The sequence below is a fragment of the Heloderma suspectum genome, chromosome 4 (assembly GCF_057233095.1).
Source record: "Heloderma suspectum isolate Gila_16-S chromosome 4, 16-S_ref, whole genome shotgun sequence".
Taxonomy (NCBI): Eukaryota; Metazoa; Chordata; class Lepidosauria; order Squamata; family Helodermatidae; genus Heloderma; species Heloderma suspectum.
Genome location: NC_139461.1, coordinates 87,056,004 through 87,076,028, shown reverse-complemented (window position 1 = coordinate 87,076,028; position 20,025 = coordinate 87,056,004). Strand labels below are relative to the sequence as shown.

Here is a 20,025-nt window from a genome sequence, read left to right as displayed (position 1 = left end):
TTTAATTGGTGGTGCATTCCAGCCACTATTTCCCTAATTACCTGCACAGGCCTGGCTCTGAACCTGGCTTGTTTAAGGGGGAACAATCCTAAAATAACCCTACAACAGGCCATGGTGTTATTTGACTGTGTAAACTGGGTTACTAAATAACTGTTTCTTAGACATATATCATATTTAACAATATTTTTTATAAATCAAATACTGTTTATCAAACACCTGTGGTTTTCTTTTGGTATCTATTTGCATACTTACACTTCTATTCTCTCTGGTTTGTGTGCCTATTTCACCAAGGGTAAAAGTAGTAGATGCAGTGTGAGATTTTTCTTTAAGGCTCTCTTCTACAAAAAAAGAAGACACACACACAAAAAAGCAGTAGCTTGTGTTGACTAGAATACTGCTTACAATAAGCCAACAATGAGGGAAGCGACCACAAAGATTTATGACAACCACGGATGATTTTCATTTTATGTATATAGGTTTCAAATCCAACTTATTTATTTATTTATTGCATTTATATCCTGCCTTTTTTCCTCTTGCAAGGAATCCAAGGCGGCTTACATTATCTTCCACCTCTCCATTTTATCCTCACAACAATAACCCTGTGAGGTAGGTTGGGCTGAGAGTCTGTGACTGGCCCAAAGTCACCCAGTGAGCTTCCGTGGCCAAGTGGGGACTAGAATCCGGATCTCCCGGCTCCCAGTCCAACGCTCTCGCCACTATACCACACTGGCTCTTCACACACAATGGCTGTATTTGGAATATCATCTGCGATTTCATGAATCGTTATTTATGAAGCACTAGTTGAGCACCGAGGTTGAGCCTCTCCACCCCACCCCCAGTCATACATCAGCTTTGGTACAGAGATCCTGACTTGTGATAAGCAAGAGCTTTCCATTAGGTGCGAACTGTGTAACGCTGGTGAATGAATTAATGAATTAGGGATCATAAACTGGTTTATGAAACAATCAACTATTGCTTAAATGCAGTCATTATGAATGTACATCATAGCAGCAGTTATGCTTCACAGAAGCCAGTGTTAGTAACGGGTCTTTCCCATGTGACAGTTCAGTTATATCAGTATTTTCACTTAATCTCCATTGAACACTACCAAGCAGTGCTTGAGGATAATGTTAAGCTTCATAAGATAATATTTTAAATATAATTAAGTACCTAGAAATATGCATTTCTGTCAAGAGCTGAAGGGGCAATATTTAAAGAACATCAGCAGAATGCCTATCAGTTTATGTCAGTATAGCAGGCATTAACTTTTAGATCTCAGCGAAGTTTGAGGAGAGAAAAAATAGGAGTCCTTTCTTTGTCAGGAAGGACTGAGCTGCCTTAGTCATCACTGTTCACCCTCTTAGTGCTGCAACAGTTCCTCTGATCTCCTGAGCTGTGCTCAACAGAGTTAACAGCTCAGTATGCAACAGTATCCCAGTGCCAATACCCATTCCTGCATCCTTCAAGGAGTCTGCACCTGCTTCCCCTGCTGATCTTTGCTTCTGCTCAGATGGCTGGAGTGCACCCATAGAAGGCCTATGTTACCAATTGCCAACAGATAAAAACTGAGAGGGCCTGTGGCAAGAGTGTGAAGCAACAGCAGTGTGGTAGCAGATTTTGGGACCGAGCTGGTATTCACAACTTGAAATGTAGAATTATTCCTTAAACATGTGTGCCAAATTTCAGCATTGAAATATTCAATGCAAATCATTTTACAGACAATGTCAAATATCCAAATTACATTGAATGCTTCACTTCAGCTGGCCAATTAACACAGAGCTCATTTTGTTGTCCTCAGTTATACTCATGCCTACTGACAGGATAGCAGTTTGTTTTGTAAGTGTACGTTATATAGAGCTACAAAATTAAGTATCCCAACTAGTGCTACAAAACATGAAAAAATAACTTCCATACAGACAACATGTGACAAGTCTTACATCTCAGACTTGGCCCAATACACAAGTAGATACAGTAAGAGAACTAAAATATTAACCTATCCAGTAGTTATAAACAAATAGCTAGTTCCACAGAAGTGAAAATTGTCAGTGCACCCAAATTTCATATAAGCACTTTAACTTAAGCTTTAAGAGAAATTACCTTGAAGAGTGTCAGAAATTTGCAAATTCTGTTCATCAGAGTTTGCTCTACATACATCAGATTGCCTCAACAAAGGTATAGGCTGTCTCTTCTCTGGAGAAGTAATATGATAACCGAAAGATGGCTATAAGAGAACATAATGTTAGTAATATATATTTTTGATAAGCATTATAACAGATGTTGGCAAGAATTGTGTCTACATTTGGTGTATGCCAAATTTGTTTTCAAAATCTGTTTGCTAGAAGAGCATTTCACAGTCCATTGAAGGAAGTAGCTCCACATAAATTTACATACATATGAAGATGCCTCATATCAAGTCAATACTAGGTTACATAGTATTGTAACCTCTGCAGTGTCTCTCAGATACGATCTTTCCCAGTCATGCTATCAGAGGCCATTTAATGAGGAAGTCAGAAACTGAACCTGGTTCTTCTGTGTACAAAGCATGTGATCTATTTTCTAGTTATGAGCCCTTCAAATGAGCTTGTTCGACTGGATCTAAGAGAAAGCAATCTTGTTAAAAGGAAACGTGCATCCATTGGTACAAGGATATGGAGAAACCAGCTACATACCCGTTTCACATCACCACCTCCTCCAAGGCAACCGAGAGCCTCAGATCTCTGACCAAAGAACTCTCCCAGAGAGAGCCGTAAATAACTAGCATCTTTGCTAAAGTCAGTTTGTGAAGCTCTTAGAGAGCTGTAGTTATTAACTGATTTCCATGATGAATCTCCTAATCCAGAGGTATTTTGTGGGTCCATTTTCTCTTCCTGAAATTGTAGCAAACTCAAAAGTCAAGAATTATTGTTAGCTATAAATACAGGCATTCTAGAATTCTCTTCAGAATGTTGCCTACCTGTATAAACTTGTGCTCCCTTTCAAATTGTTCTTGATCTTGGGCAATCATAGCAATTGCGTCAGCTTTTCAGAGAATGAGGTGGGAGAAAATTATACATTTTACATCTCAGCATATTCCAAGGTCCCGTGACAAACTGGATGAGTTAAAGGCCAGTTGATTTATTTAATCAATTTATAGACTGCTTGGCTATATCTAAAGACATTTTGAAGCAGTTTACAATATAAGAAGTTTAAAATATAAAATGCCCTCACAGAAAAGATTTAAAAACAGAATACAAAACATCTCTGGTAAAAACATTTTAAAAATACATAGATCTCAATTAAAATATTTAAAATCTGAGAACTAACAATCAAACTGGGCAATACAATCAGTCAGGGAAGGCCTAGGTGAAGACAAGGCTTTAACTGGCACCAAAACATATGGCAGTTAGCACCTCCCTCATAGCCACAATAGTGGGAACCACCACAAAGTAGGACTGTTTCCAGGTTGCTGCCAGATGGCAATCTATAGGCTGCAGTACACCCAGCAAGATCTGATGATCTTAGGGCGCAATCCTATCCAGGTAGGCGGCCACCTCCATACTCGGAGGCCACCGCCTATCCAAAGCAGGGCAGGAGAAGCACAGAGGGGAACGTTCCCTCTGTGCTTCTCCTGCCCTGCATTTTCGGCTAGACATTGTTCCCTCTGCAGGAGGACAGAGCAGGGAAGAAGGCTGCTGTACAACACACTGGATGTGTCGTGCAGGCATTTTTGCCCTCCCCACCCCAGAACACCCCCAGCCATGCTCCTTTTTGGCCGCTCCACACAGCTCCGAGGTCGGTTCCTGGATAACACAATATCCTATGGCCATCTAGCTGCTGTCTAGCAGCCATAGGATTGCTCCCTTATTGATCGAACAGGTCTATATCAGCGACAGCAAGGTACCAAGTAATCTGGTCCCAAGTGGTTCAGAAATTTATATGCCAGCAAGAAAACCATGAGGTTCACTCAGTGGCTAATAGGCAGCCAAGCAGTTGCTTCAACACAATGTAGTTATCATAAATTAAATCACAATAAATACACCAAGTTTAGAGTAAGTCAGGTTACTCGCCTTTTAATTTTGTAATTTCCTGCCAGGTCCATGACTTTGGTTTTTTACCCTTTCTTTAAAATAGAACTGTTTAACGTATTTTTGTTTTGCTGTCATACAACTGGTATGTGCATTACATTACCTACAAAATGTATCTCAGTGACCGGTTTCCAATGTATGCTTAAAAAAAAACCTTTCCCAATCCTGCTCAGAGGAAAGCTATGAAGTCCCCTGCTGTAAAACTTACACACCTTTAATTGTAAAGAAAAATAATCTTAGTACATTTGAGAAATTCACAGAACTGCATACAATTACGTCTGCCACTCTCATATTTTGTAAATGCAGAGGGATGTTCCTTTAAAGTTAGCAAGTGATATACAATGAATTTTCTACCAAGACATTTCAAAGGAGTGACGAATATAAGCAGACTTACATCCAGTTATGAAATCTCCACTTATGTTTGAGAGATTGAATACTTGTTCTTTATTAAATGAGGTGTAGTATGCAAGATCCGTCACCCATCTACCCTCTTCATTTTGATATACAACATTATGTGGTGGGTCCTCTGAAAAATGCATCAAGTATTGCCTTTAGATTCCTCCATATTAAACAACTGTTTTCACATACATCATTACATTACAGTAACATAAGCAATGAACTTGAGCACACTCCGGGAGAGAGCGGAGCACAGGAATGCCTGGCATGTTATGGTCCATGGGGTCATGAAGAGTCGGACACGACTTAACAACTGAACAACAACAACAACGTAAGCAAGGTTCCTGCCCAAAGGATATTACTATCCATATTTTGACAGTTGGGGAAAGTGGGAGAGGTGTGGAAACAGGGAGAAGGGAAAGCAAAACAAGGAACTGATATGAGCACACATACTTTGAGCAAGAGATTAAGTTGAAAGAATGTTTCTGAAAACATTGGATTGAAGTAGTTTCACTGAACTGCTGGGTTCAAAGGTATTTTTTGTTCTACAGACATCAAATTAAGAAAACTGCAGTAATTGAAAGGTACACTAACTATGCGATATTTGGATCAGACATAGGACAATGGCTTGACCAGTAGCAACCCACCGAATTCAGGAGATTCTCAAATGAATTTAAAAGCCCCAAGCACATAGCAGCCAGCATTTAACTAACCTTCTGTTGTACACTGATACTGCTCACATCCTCTGGAAGAACTTGGGGACAGGTATACATCAGCCAGAGGAACATGACTGTCATTAGCCACTTGACACAGATGAGAATATTGGCTTTGCTGTTCTGTGTGCCAAATCTCAGAAGCAGCATTGTCATCAGTACATTTAAAGTAGAGTGAATCCAGCTTTAGTTCAGAGTTGGTTAAATTTGTGTCATTATTCTAAAAAAACAGAAAAGCAGTATTTTAAGATATGTTTAAAAAGTTCATTTCCTTTCACTGTCAATTAACAGATATTTCCCTAGGCCATTTCTGAATGAATAGGAAAGTCTTTTATAGTAAGATTTTATGTTAACACTAGAGGACTTTATCAATACTCAATTTCCTGGTTTTGATCAACTCATCACCACAGGAAATACTGTAAACACTTGCATGTGATAGTGGGTTCCATCTGCAGGTAGTGGGTTCCACCTATCCAAAGGGGCCAGATAGCAGCTAAACCTAAAAATTTGAAGCTGCCTGGCCCAAATATATTTCAGTATTTTGTTCCATTATCAAATGGCAAGGCTGCTGAAGCAGGATCTACATTGGAGTGATGTGTAAGAGATAACTGTGTGATGGGATCACACTATCCTTAAAGCAGGAGATCTAGGGTTTCTCCTATAATCTAGTGGTCAGGTGTGCCTTTTATTACCTCTGGCTGGTAAGTTGGTTGTGAACCTGCTTTGTTTGAGACAAAGTGAGTCATGCCTCGGGGATCTCTAGCTTGGATTATTACAGTGTGCTTCATGCAGGGTTGTCTTTGAAAGTGGTTCAAAAGCTTCAACCAGTGCTGTCCTGGTGCAAGGCACGGAAAACATACTGTACTTGCTTTGGCACAATGGCAGTGACCACCTACTGGCTTTCACACCAAAATTAACATGCTAATTATCACCTTCAAATCCTTTTATCACCCAGAATACTTTATACTTCAAAAGTAAACATCTCCATTACTTCAGATAATTGAGCTCTGCTCTGAATTCCTACTGAGAGAATTGTGTTCTTCAAGGCATGGGGCAGCCTTTTCAGTAGTGGCATTTGCCCTATGAAACAATTTTCCCAGTAAGGCCCAGTAAGCTCTTTTGTTTGTTACCTACCATTAGTAGGTTGAGACCTTTTTATTTACCGAAGACTTGTTCATCTTTCTTTGGTCTTTTGAGTCTTTTATCTTTGTATTTATTTCCATTTTGATCATAGGTATTCATTGCTTTTAAGCTGCATGTGCCATTTTGGGCAATTTTACTGAAAAAGCAGTCAATACATACTATTCTCTATCCTCCCTTGCCTGCAAATACTCTGTCCCAAGCATACAGGATTGGGAGTAAGGAAGGACGACTGGACACAACAAATAAATGTTATCTGACCCAAGTTCATAGAATGGGAAAGACAACTATTGAGTCTGGAACCAATAGCAGAAATATGTATGGGGCATGGTCTCATAAGTCATGAGATGTTTTGAAAATTTTGACTAATCAGATTGTTTCCCTCCAAAACGGAAACAAAGCATTCCCAATAGACAATCAAAATCAAGTTAATTATGCCAGAATAAGGAGAGACATTACCTTATTATAAGACATGTCTGGGGTCTGATTTTCAATGGGTCCTTTGCTTTTGTTTCTGCTATTGCTGACCGTATTAATGTTTAAGGGTATTCCATCTTCCCCACCATAAGCAAAATAACCTGCAATAATATAAAGTTACTTAACATTATTTCTTTCATGTTACTTCTATTTCCACAAGATAAATAGCACTTTAAGTTAAAATTCACATGCCATTTGGCATTTCCTGCTGCACAACTGCTTTGCCAATTCCTGATTCAAATTACAGTATATAATTACATGCACATATATCACCAGAACACTTGCCAATCAACAGGCTGTAACAGAGGGAGATAAGAGGAGAAGCAAGGCCATTACCCCAGTCCTGCTGAAGACTATCCCAATAAAGGCAACTCCTCCCTTAATTGTCACCACCAGCAGCCATTTCAGCAGGCTGTACTGATGGAGATGAGAAGGGAAATAGGTACATTTCACCAACCCTGCTAAAGACTGCTTCATTTTTTCCTCTTCCCTTCCTATCCCCTTTTCCGTGTGTGTGTGTGTGTGTGTGTGTGTGTATATATATATCAATCATGTCTTTTTAGACTGGAAACCTAAGGGCAGGAACCACCTTGTTTAACTGTTTGCAAGCCACTCTGGGAGCCCGTCTGGCTGAGGAGTGGGTTAAAAATCCTTTAAATAAATAAAATATATAAAACAGGTGATTAGTTTTACATAATGACCTGGTTTGCACAATCAAAATAAGTCACTGTCACGCCCCGCACATGCAGCATGCGCGGGGCACCATTTCCATAATCACTGCCCAAGCACGTCCTGTCACCTGAACCCAGGCAACATAGTTTGTTGGTGGGGGAAACAGACCTCCAATAACCCTACAACAGGCCATGGGTTATTGGAGGGTTGTTTCCCCCTACAACAAATCATGCAACATGACAAGCTGCAGCTGGGCAGTGATTATCACAGTCCCACATGCACTGTAATTTAAATAAGCCACTGTGGCTTATTTTGATCATGTGAATCGGCCAAATTTGTCCTTCACAGGATATCAAACCAACATCCAAATCAATGTTTAAACTAACAGGCACTTCTGTATTGTGATGGCTTGTGCGTGCTGAAGGTTCTCCCCACAATATCTGAATAGGCAGAATGTTGTATTGCCCACTTCTACATCTGGAACCCCACTTTCCTGCTTTCACCTCTGCTGGGTTTTTAGGAGCACAAGCTGCTGTCTACAGATACTTTAAATAAATTTGAGAGACTGATGGGAGCGGTATCAAGTTTACTTTAAAACAGTTATGTTTCCAGATAATTGTTACAAGAAACATTAGCTACTTGTGCTTAACATTGTCAACAACCAGTTAGTTAAGGAACTATAAGTGTTCATTTTTAATTATTGATTGAAATAAAAGCAATGTTGTAATAAAAGCCAGTATTTAGTATTTTATTTATTTATTTCATTTCTATACTGCCCAATAGCTGAAGCTCTCTGTAAGCAATATGTCCTGACATCATCTTAATCCAAGCCCTATACAATCCAAGCTTGGGACCAGGCTACCTGAAAGACTTCCTTCTACATGAGCCTGCCTGGTTCTTAAGATCTTTGGGAGGGGCCTTTCTTTTGAGACCACTGCCTTTAGAGGTGTGTTTGGTGGCAATATGAAAGAGTGCCTTCTCAGTGTTCGCTCCCTGGCTGTGGAACTCCCTGTCAAAGGAGGGTAGGTTCACTCCCTTTCTGCTATCTTCTGCCGGCAGGCAACGACTGCTTTATTCAAGCAGGCCTTTAGTGTGTAAGCAGGTCTGCTGAGCTGGATGCTGTTTTTACTCTGCTACTGTTGTTTCTAATTGCGGTTTAATGTATTTACCTGTCATTGTTTTTATCAAGTTTTATTAGTGATTGTAAGCTGGCTTGAGCACCTTTTTTGGTAGAAAGGCAATGTAAAAATAAAATAAATATTCCCACAATATTTTAGGCTTCATTTTTTAATCATCATTTTAAAAAGTTCTTTCTATATCAATAAATTATAGCATGTTTTCATTGCCAGGTTTATTTTTTTTTTATCCAATATGCATTTTAAAATAGATGCTTAAAACTTGTCAAGGCACTATAGAGTCTTTTTCAGGAGAGACTGAATGAATATGAACTGTTGAATACCAAACTGACACACATTTAGTATGAAATGTTATCAACAGAGCTGCCAAAGTTAACCTACCTTCTACATCTGAAGTAGTACGTTGAAAATCTGTTGTTCTATGGCACACTTCAGATGCATCACCTACTATTCCAACAGGAGACTTATCAGAACTACCACAGCACCCAGATTTAAGACTAGATTTACTGCACTTATTTTCCTGTTGCAAAGAAAAAGGGATAAGGCTCTTATTTATATAAAATTAACAGAAAATTATTTTAAAATTTCTGAAGGTATATTACATATGGACACCAAACCTCATTCCCTACCCCCAAACTATATTTATTGCTTTAAATATTACTTAAGCCAAGCTTATTACATACCTCTTGCCTTGTTGTCATTGGCAGTATGAATTGTTCCTCTCTGACACTGTGCCCAGCTTCCTTAAAATCATATGATTCTTTGTCACTAGGAACAGGAGAATCAGTTCTTGCTGTTGCTTGGCAAATACTAGGTACCTGGAATTTTTCCTGAAGAATTTATGAGTTAGTTTTTGCTACTTGTTACTGAATCAATTTTTAAAAAATCATTTCAAGCACAAGAAAGATTAGAAAGATTTCAGGCACAGATACAAGAATTTTGCCAGATTGTTTTACAAAAGGGAACATTTCACTCATAATTGTCAGTGCTTGAGAACTGTTGCTTTGCAAGCCAAGGTGAAAGAAGATTCACCATAGCATTGTTGCTACTGTAAAGTTTAAATTTTCATTTTTAAATTAATGTAGTATGTCATGACAAATTTTTTCAAATGTATTTCTCATGTAAGTCTTGATCATCAACTCAACCTAACCAGAAATAAAACAAACCACACCACTAGATCTTAAACTTCAGATTACATATTTTCTTATCCAATGCAGCCATATTACAAAGTAATATGTTACAAGTTCATCTCCAGTAGTCACTACCATGGTCACTTTCCAAACCGATAGCCAGAACAAGTGCCATGTACCTAACCAAAGATATCCAAAACACACAAAGCTTGCTGGGTTCTTTTTTTCAGAAATGAATGCCAAGTTATATACCTTTATGATACTTGTATTTGTAACTGCTCCAAGCAATTCTATGGAACGCCCAACAGTGCCCATTCTCTCCATCCACCCCCTCCAGTCAGTTATGGTATTTGCCAAATTCACCCAGGCTGGGGATTGTGTTATCCAATCCAAAATATCTCAAGGGCACAGGTTGGGGAAGGCTGGGCTAGGGTGTCCTAGTCATTGGCAAATCATACGGAATCACAAACACATGATCCTGGTATGAAGGATGATTTCCTGGTTCACAGCAGACTCTCTTCCTACCTACTTTGTCTTGGAAAAATTAAGATCCACATCCTACCCTTTCCTCTTTTCTAATACTATTTTGTCACATCCTTTTCTAATTCTCCAAGCAGCTTCCTGTGCTATCTCAGGCAAGGGTGTTACTTACATTTTGGTCCCTCTCCCCAACCTGCTTTTAAAAATTATTTTTGTTGAATTTTAAATCACAAATCAAATCAAATTTTATTTGCACCAAGCCAATGGCCATTGTTGCTGTTTATTCGGTCAGTCGCTTCTGACTCTTCGTGACTTCATGGACCAGCCCACGCTAGAGCTTCCTGTCAGCTGTCGCCACCCCCAGCTCCCCCAAGGTTGAGTCCGTCACCTCCAGAATATCATCCATCCATCTTGCCCTTGGTCGGCCCCTCTTCCTTTTGCCTTCCACTTTCCCTAGCATCAGCATCTTCTCCAGGGTGTCCTGTCTTCTCATTATGTGGCCAAAGTACTTCAGTTTTGCCTTTAATATCATTCCCTCAAGAGAGCAGTCTGGCTTTATTTCCTGGAGGATGGACTGGTTTGATCTTCTTGCAGTCCAAGGCACTCCCAGAATTTTCCTCCAGCACCACAGTTCAAAAGCATCTATCTTCCTTCGCTCAGCCTTCCTTATGGTCCAGCTCTCGCAGCCATAGGTTTCTATGGGGAATACCATTGCTTTCACTATGCAGACCTTTGTTGTCAGTGTGATGCCTCTGCTCTTCACTATTTTATCAAGATTTGTCATTGCTGTCCTCCCAAGAAGTAAACGTCTTCTGATTTCCTGGCTACAGTCAGCGTCTGCAGTAATCTTTGCGCCTAGAAAGACAAAGTCTGTCACTGCCTCCACATTTTCTCCCTCTGTTTGCCAGTTATCAATCAAGCTGGTTGCCATAATCTTGGGTTTTTTGACGTTGAACTGCAACACAGTTTTTGCACTTTCTTCTTTCACCTTCGTCATCAGGTTCCTCAGCTCCTCCTCGCTTTCAGCCATCAAAGTGGCATCATCTGCATATCTGAGATTGTTTATGTTTCTTCCAGCGATTTTAACTCCAGCCTTGGATTCATCAAGCCCAACACGTCGCATGAAGTGTTCTGCGTACAGGTTGAATAGGTAGGGTGAAAGTATACAAAGCCTGCCGTACTCCTTTCCCAATCTTAAACCAGTCCGTTGTTCCGTGGTCTGTTCTTACCATTGCTACTTGGTCGTTATACAGATTCCTCAAGAGGCAGACAAGATGACTTGGTATCCCCATATCTCCAAGAACTTGCCACAATTTGTGATGATCCACACAGTCAAAGGCTTTAGAATATTCAATTAAACAGAAATAGATGTTTTTCTGAAACTCCCTGGCTTTCTCCATTATCCAGCAGATATTGGCAATTTGGTCTCTAGTTCCTCTGCCTTTTCAAAACCCAGCTTGTACATCTGGCAATTCTCGTTCCATGAATTGCTGGAGTCTACCTTGCAAGATCTTGAGCATTACCTTACTGGCATGTGAAATAAGTGCCACTGTTTGATAGTTTGAACATTCTTTGGCGCTTCCCTTTTTTGGTATGGGAATATAGGTTTTTTCCAATCTGTTGGCCATTCTTGTGTTTTCCAAATTTGCTGGCATATGGCATGCATCACCTTGACAGTATCATCTTGCAAGATTTTAAACAGTTCAGTTGGGATACTGTCATCTCCTGCTGCCTTGTTATTAGCAATGCTTCTTAAGGCCCAGTCAACCTCACTCTTCAGGATGTCTGGCTCTAGCTCACTGACCACACCGTCAAATCTATCCCCAATATTATTATCCTTCCTATACAGATCTTCCGTATATTCTTGCCACCTTTTCTTGATCTCTTCTGCTTCTGTTAGGTCCTTGCCATCTTTGTTTTTGATCATACCCATTTTTGCCTGGAATTTACCTCCGATGTTTCTAATTTTCTGGAAGAGGTCTCTTGTCCTTCCTATTCTATTATCTTCTTCCGCTTCCACGCATTGCTTGTTTAAAAATAATTCCTGATATCTTCTGGCTAACCTCTGGAATTTTGCATTTAATTGGGCATACCTCCCCCTATCACTGTTGCCTTTTGCTTTCCTTCTTTCTTGGGCTGCTTCCAGTGGCTCAGCAGACAGCCATCTCGCCTTCTTGGTTTTCTTTTTCTTTGGGACGTTTTTTGTTGCCGCCTCCTGAACAATGTTGCAAACTTCTGTCCATAGTTCTTCTGGGACCCTATCTACTAAATCTAGTCCCTTAAATCTATTCTTCACCTCCACTGCATATTCATGAGGAATATTAGTGAGCTCATATCTAACTGCTCTGTGGGTCTTCCCTATTCTCTTTAGTCTGATTCTAAATTGTGCAATAAGAAGTTCGTGATCTGAACTACAATCAGCTCCAGGTCTTGTTTTTACCGACTGCATAGATGTCCGCCACCTTTGGCTACAAAGGATGTAGTCAATCTGATTTCGGTGTCGACTGTCTGGTGAAGTCCATGTATAAAGTCATCTCTTAGGTTGTTGGAAGAGAGTGTTTGTTATGCACAGTGAGTTGTTTTGGCAAAATTCTATCAGCCTATGTCCTGCTTCATTTTGTTCTCCCAGACCATGCTTGCCTGTAATTCCAGATGTCGTTTGACTACCCACCTTAGCATTCCAGTCTCCTGTAATGAAAATAACATCTCTTTTTGGCGCACTATCCAGTAGGTGCTGCAGATCCTCATAGAACTGATCTACTTCTGCTTCTTCAGCATCTGTGGTTGGGGCGTATATCTGGATCACTGTGATGTTAAATGGCTTACCCTGAATTTGAATTGAGATCATTCTATCATTTTTTGGATTGTATCCAAGCACTGCTTTAGCCGCTTTATTATTAATTATGACAGCTACTCCATTTCTTCTGTGGTCCTTTTGTCCACAGTAGTAGATCTGGTGATCATTTGATGCAAAGTGGCCCATTCCAGTCCATTTCAGTTCACTGACACCCAAAATGTCTATCTTGACATCTCCCCAATAACCACATCCAATTTGCCCTGGCTCATAGATCTTACATTCCAGGTTCCTATGGTGTGTTGATCTTTAGAACATCGGATTCGTTGTTCACCACCAGCACCATCGGCTGCTAGCCGCCCTTTCGGCTTTGAGCTAGCTGCGTCATCACATCTGGGGCTAGTTGAACTTATCCTCTGTTCCTCCCCAGTAGCATTTTGACCATCGTCCGACCTGGGAGTCCCATCTTCCGACGGTATACCGACATATCTGTGGTTGTACTGATCCATTTAGTTTTCATGGCAAGAATACTGCCGTTGCTGTTTCCTTCCCCAGGGATTGTATTTAGTCTGACCGCTCTGCCATGACCTTCCCGTCTTGGGTGTCCCTTCACGGTTTAGCTCATGACATCATTGAGGTGCTCAAGCTCCATAATCAATCAGTATAGAGAAAATCTTAACTTCTTCAATCAGCAAAACATATACATTACATAAGAAATCCAATTACAGTTAACAGAAATCACAGGAGGTTCAATATATTAATAACTTTATATTTATCCACAGAAGTTCATCATGGGGTTTAAGATTTAGTTGTTATTATCTAAGTGTATCTTTCCATATCTGGCCATGACATGCTGGTGTTTTTCTCTGGGAATCTTGTTTGTTATACCAAATTGTATGGAAAGTGTCAGATTCTTTTTGTTGCCTTTGTGCCTTTATCTGTTTAGTTAATTTTTCAGCTAATACAATGTTCCAAAGATAGTTATACCATAAGACAGATCTGTAGATTCTTCGCTATTAATTGACGAGACACCACCATCATAGAAGTCAGCACTTTTTTGTCTAGTAAATGTTCATTAGGGCCAGTAAAGATAAATAGTGCCAATTGTTCATCTGAACACCAAAAAATGGGATTAGGCTGCACAGTGCACCTATAAGCCTTCAGTATTATAAAAACTATATTTTCACTTACCTGACCTGGAGGCAATTCCATGCCTTTAATATATTCACCAAGTTCATATTCTTCCATATCTTCCATTTCTGGCAGTACCAGCTGCTCAAAATAGGCCTCCAACTGCTCATCACAGAACTCTTCATCTGCAATATCCTCATCTAATACAGAAAAGAAAGGTTTGTCAAGTTTACAGACATTTAGTATTTACTGTTTGCATTCTTCCAGAGCTCCCCAGATGCATGTCATCTACACTTAGCATGTATGCTACAGAAAAAAACCAATGTACAAATCTGCTTTGCTACTATGAGTGTGGAGCCACACCTAGTGGAAATAAAATGTGGAAGTATGCCAAGTACTTATTTTTTTAAAGGTATACCTGTAGAATGCCCTTCTAGGCTTGCAAAGCTCAGGAGTTTTTCATTTTCTATAAATCTGGAAAAGCCAGTCACTGCATTGTCATCTATTTCACTTGTTATCCACTTCTGACCAAGTTCTAATGAAGCTGCCTACAAATCAAAATCAACATATGAATTTTAATAACTTACTTGTTGAACCAACTTCAGAATCCAAAAGCCTCGTGTGTCTCACCAGATGAACCCAGGAAAAGCTCACAAGCAGGACATAGTTCCCCCATGTTTTAAGTCCCATAGGGATTTTTAAATGGGAATCCAGGAAATTACAGACCAGTTCGTTTTACGTCTATTCCAGGCAAATAGGTAGAAAGCATTAAAATGATAAAGCATATAGAAGGACAAGTCTTGTTGAAGAAGATTCATCAGGACTCTGGCAAGGGCAAGTCCTGCCTCAACTATTTGGAATTATTTGCATGTCAACAAGCCTGCAGACAGGAGTCTTTCATACCTGGGACTTCCAAAAATAAAATCCCTCATCAGAGCATCCTGAATAAACTTAGTTATGCTTTAAGAGGACAGACCCTCATATAGATTATGAACTGGTTAAGAGGAAGCAGAGAATAGAAACAAAGCACATAACTGTGTCTCCCTAATGACGTGTACTAGGACTGAGGCTGTTTAACTCGTTCATAAATGATCTAGAGTTAGGGATGAGAAGTGAGGTGGCCAAGTTTGCTGACAACACTAAATTATTCAGGGTAGTAAAACCCTAGGTGGGATGAAGAGCTCCAAAATAAACAAACTGATAAACGGGCAAGAAAAAGGCAAAGAAGGTTCAATGTAAGCATGTGTAAAGTGATACATTTTGATTTGGTTCACATGATCACCACAGCCCAATGTGGCTCATTTAAGCCATGATGAAGTGCGGGTGCTTGGCTGCCAGGTTACCTATTCAAACCCCAGGTTGTCATGTCATCTGAACCCAGGCAGCATGGCTTATGGGGGGGGGGGGACAATCTTCCAATAACCCATGGCCTGTTGTAGGGTTATTTCCCCCTTTAACAAGCCATGCCGCCCAGGTTCAGATGACACAGCAAACCATGGCAACCCCCACCAGGGCTGGAATATTCAAAACGGCTGCCGGCATGGGCCACAACCCACCATGGCTTAAATAAGCTATGCTGGACTGTGGTGATCATGCAAACTGGCCCATGGAGAAAAAAGAACAGATGGGGGTCTGAACTAGAGATGACTAACTAGGAAAGATCCTGTGGCAGATAGCTCAATGTAAATGCTAACCCAGTGAGTAGCAGTATACTAGGGGTCATTAGGAAAGAGAATAAAAAACAGAACTGCCATTATTGTGATGCCTTATACAAAATCAATGGTGCAGCTATATTTGGAATACTGTGGACAATTCTGATAGCTCCATCTCAAAATGATTTATCTTAGAGCTAGAAAAGGTAAAGAGGGCAAACAAAATTATCAGAGGACTGAGACACCTTACCTATTAGGAGAGCCTAAAGCAGGGGTCCAGAACCTTAGGCGTGGATGCGAAATCTGACTCTCCAGACTTACCAAGACAGCCACATACCCTTTCCCTGATCCTACCCCCTTTCCCCCAACTGAGAGTTTGGTGTTTCCTAGCTTTTGTACATCCACCCCCACCTCAAAACACATTCTAAAAGACTGAAATGCTTCTCCTAAGGCTTAGTTACTGGCAGTAAGAGCTTTAAGCTAAAAAATGCTGGTATTTTGGCCCTTTTTCCTTCAGCCCCATTCACCTCTGGATGAGGTCCCTGAGAGCTTTTCAGAAATGGATTTTGGCCCATGGGCTGAAAGAGATTCAAACCCCCTGCCCCAAAGCTTTTGGGGCTTTTTAGCTTAGACCTGTACTAATATTTTATGCTAACCATCTGAACTGTGCAATGTGTTCAGTTCTGAAATCAAATGCTTATTATAGCCACCCAGACAGCATGGACATTCACTTCCAACTTAATATTTTTTCTCATTAATTACAATCCAGGCTGGGTAGTGGTGGTGGACAATCATCTGAACAGGGACAAAATTATGTAGAATGCTTATAGCTATTTTTAGCCTCTACTGAAAAACTATGGTCAGAATTGGGACACAAAAAGTTTATCGCAGGATGAACTGCAGACTCCAAGTTATACATAATGAAAGTTTATTGAACTGCTGTAAAAAGTTCATGAGTTTTCAGTCAAGTCTGCGTTATCATACCGCAGAAAAAAAGTTACCTTGTGGTCTTCACTTCCTTTTTCCAATGAAGCAAATATTCTAGTTGTCAAATCTGAAAGTTAAAGAGGAACCAATTCTTCTACTACATGTAATCTGAATGCACGAATAACCAGATCCGTAGAAGTGACTGAGTTCAAGAATTTTAAAGTCTTAAATACAGTGATACATCAGTTATATTGTTAGTAAATCTTATGCAATTCCTCTTGCTATGCAAAGGTAACTACTTATCTTAATATGGCAGGAGGAAATGCTATAATTTCCTAACATCACCCATTTACTATTGTGCATAAAAAATTTAACACTAACACGAACTTAAGAAAATATAAACCAGTCAAGCATTATCCAATGATTCAATAATATATTTTATTTATTTATTTAGATTTATACATCCAAATGCATTATGAGGGAAGCTTAAACTAATGCCTTAAAACAATGTTGGAGTTCAGTTCCTGTTCACTGTTCTAACCAGTCATGCCTTCTCTCAGAATACCCCATTCCATCCCAACCCCAGCCCAAACAGTCAGCATTTTGCCCCCACCAAGTTTGGTCAGTCCTCATTAGGCTGTTTTGGGTCCCCCTCCCAAAAAAGATTCTTTGTACTTATAAAATCCTTTGCTTGCTTTCCTCTTGCAAGGAACCCAAAGCACCTTACATTATCCTCCTCCTCTCCACTTTATCCTCACAACAACCACCCTGTGAGTTAGGTTGGGCTGAGATTCTGTGACTGGCCCAAAGTCACCCAGTGAGCTTCTATGGCCGAGTGGGGACTAGAACCCGGATCTCCTGAGTCCTAGTCTAACACTCTAGCCACTACACCACAGTACTTCTCTCTTGTGAGTGGATGGTGCTATTTTGGCTACATAAGGATTCACACTCAGAGAATGACTTTACTATTAATATGTAGGATAAGCCAGAAACATCAACTCTGTAATAGCAGCATTCAAATAAGACAGCTCAACAGAAGTTAGAAGTGAACGTTTAAAAAAAAAAAAACTGGAAAAGTAAGACGACCTTCAGTTGGTGATGGAAAGTTATCAGAACGGGCACTAGGCAAGCCTCTTTGGAGAGAGTATTCCAAAGCTGAAGCATATCCACTGAAAAGGCCCTCTCCCTGGTAATAATCCACACATTTCACAATGTACAAGTATGAATATAAATCTCAAACTACTAAGGACTCCTGAAGCTCACATTTTGGAAACTTACCTTAAAGTCAATGTCCACGATATAGCAGAGATATCTTTCTCCTTTTTCCCCCATATGTCCCTTATCAATAAAGCAGTGTCATTGCTGATAGACCAGTGTTCAGGAGTTCATGTTAACACAGAGCATCATTTAATACTAATTAAGAGTTATGTTTAGATTATGTTCAGGAAAGTTTTACTCGCAGCTAAAAGTTACAATATTTGGCTCAAATTCAAGAAGCTTAGTTGAAATTTAGTGGATAATACTGATCAAGTCAGGAAAATGAAGGAAACTTCTGGATAGATGCCATTCAACTGATAACCTAATATTCCATCTGTCCACCCTAGATTTAAATGATGGGCAAAATGACATGGCATATCTAGGATATCTAGGACACAAGCATTTCCCCAAACGGGAACAAAATACCATACTAAGCAGATATTCAGGATGCGTTGTACAATGCTAAAACTCAATAAACAGCCGATACTGTGGCAGCCGCATACCTTCCATATGTTCAAGTGAAAGCCTCTCATGCAGAACATCCTCATTGCTACCTCTGCATTCATCAGTGCAACTTTGGTTTTGTCTTCTCTGCAATAAATTAGATTCATTCTGGTCCAACTCCAAGTGAGTTTCTGTACTTTTATTACAGTTTTCCCTAAGAAAGTTATAATTATGGTTTTAATAATAATTTTATAACAACTACTAATTAACAGTTTTATGTACTTACTGTCAGACACCTCCAACAATATTGTTAAGCTAACCTCACTGAACAATATAGTCCAGAATACAGTCAGCGGTCTCTAGTGGCATCTGTACAATGCAGCCCCAAGTGGAAATTATCCAGTCTTTAGCCCAAAGTTTTCAGACTCAGTTAAGTGACAGGTACTAAGGCAAAGATTTGAAAAGCAATTTAGGTTCATCCCAAATAGATACAAGTACTTTTCTACATACTAAGGTATGCAATTAACCCAGGACTTGTGTTATCCAATGCCACGCCTAAAACACACACAACACAAGCTAGTTTTACTAGCAATATTTATTGATGTATTCTCAACAGGAAACTTATTTCTCCTTTAGCAGACCTTATATTTGGGCAGATAAATATACAGCACACAAGCACAGGGTGCGTTACCTAGTGGGGGCACACAGTAAGATTTGTGCCTAGAGCAGGGCTGTTGAACCTCTTCCAAGCCAAGGGCCAAATTTAGTTTTGGAGAAGCTCTCAAAGGGCTGCATTCCAGTAGTGGCTAGGGCCGAAACTACCAGCAAATTTTGACTTAAAGATCTTACTTCCAGTAACTAAGCCTTAGGAGAGACATTTCAGTATTTTAGACTGGGAAAACCATGAAAAAGCCAGGAAACCACCAAATGGTTAGGGGAAAGGGTTGTGGCCATCTGGGGAACTCCTGAGGGCTGGATTGGGACCCCACGTGGGCCAAATTTGACCTGCAGGCCTGAGGTTTAACATCCCTGGCCTAGAGAAACAGTGAACTGACATGAGTTAGTTGCTAGCCATATGATCACAATGTGGCACCAGGTTTTCTTAGGGGACAATGATAGGAAATACAAATTAGCTAAGGAACGCTTGAGTGGATTTTTTTTAACATGCTTATCTTAACTTGTATCTTATTTTCATGGACTCATGAATCTAGACTTTCTGGTAAAACATGCAACACTTAGATTAATATTTTATGAAACCTATTTATCAGACACTCTTTGAGAATGATAATAATTCTAATATGGATCCTATCCTTAAGCAGAAGGGGTCCTTGCGTGAGCAGAAGAAGCCTTTGGATACAACCCATTTTTATACATTCTCCAAAAAAAAAAAAAAGGCACTGTGCAACATATAAGATTAAGTAATCCATTTCTTACACAGTATCCTGAAAGTTAAGTGTAAGTTTCCTTCTTGGATCATAATCTGATTCACCACTGCAGGAAAATGCTAACGCAGCCGAGAATTTGCTTTCCACATAAGAAGGTTGATCACAAAGTCTGCAGTAAGAGCAATAAAGTAGTTGATTATCTTGCATGTTCTCAACACTGTTCTTGA

At 39.9% G+C, this 20,025-nt stretch overlaps 1 protein-coding gene across 6 annotated transcripts in view; it reads right to left on the bottom strand.

The window, feature by feature from the left end:
• CEP192 (centrosomal protein 192) overlaps nucleotides 1-20,025 on the bottom strand; it is a 94,493-nt gene that overhangs the window by 68,829 nt on the left and 5,639 nt on the right. For 4 of the 6 annotated variants that reach the window (XR_014790163.1, XR_014790165.1, XR_014790164.1 and 1 more), the window contains exons 3-16: nucleotides 19,848-19,967; nucleotides 18,473-18,627; nucleotides 16,787-16,839; nucleotides 14,552-14,681; nucleotides 14,194-14,333; nucleotides 9,282-9,428; nucleotides 8,980-9,118; nucleotides 6,773-6,891; nucleotides 5,174-5,393; nucleotides 4,459-4,590; nucleotides 2,954-3,018; nucleotides 2,670-2,867; nucleotides 2,098-2,221; nucleotides 253-338 (exon numbers count right to left, since the gene is read on the bottom strand). Coding sequence is in view for 3 of the 6 variants with exons in the window: in XM_084849925.1 (XP_084706051.1) it covers nucleotides 253-338; nucleotides 2,098-2,221; nucleotides 2,670-2,867; nucleotides 2,954-3,018; nucleotides 4,459-4,590; nucleotides 5,174-5,393; nucleotides 6,773-6,891; nucleotides 8,980-9,118; nucleotides 9,282-9,428; nucleotides 14,194-14,333; nucleotides 14,552-14,681; nucleotides 16,787-16,839; nucleotides 18,473-18,627; nucleotides 19,848-19,967 (1,828 nt within the window). In the remaining 3 variants the exon portion in view is untranslated. The remainder of the gene's footprint in view (nucleotides 1-252; nucleotides 339-2,097; nucleotides 2,222-2,669; nucleotides 2,868-2,953; nucleotides 3,019-4,458; nucleotides 4,591-5,173; nucleotides 5,394-6,772; nucleotides 6,892-8,979; nucleotides 9,119-9,281; nucleotides 9,429-14,193; nucleotides 14,334-14,551; nucleotides 14,682-16,786; nucleotides 16,840-18,472; nucleotides 18,628-19,847; nucleotides 19,968-20,025) is intronic. The other 2 variants (XM_084849928.1, XM_084849927.1) reach the window with 2 other exon arrangements.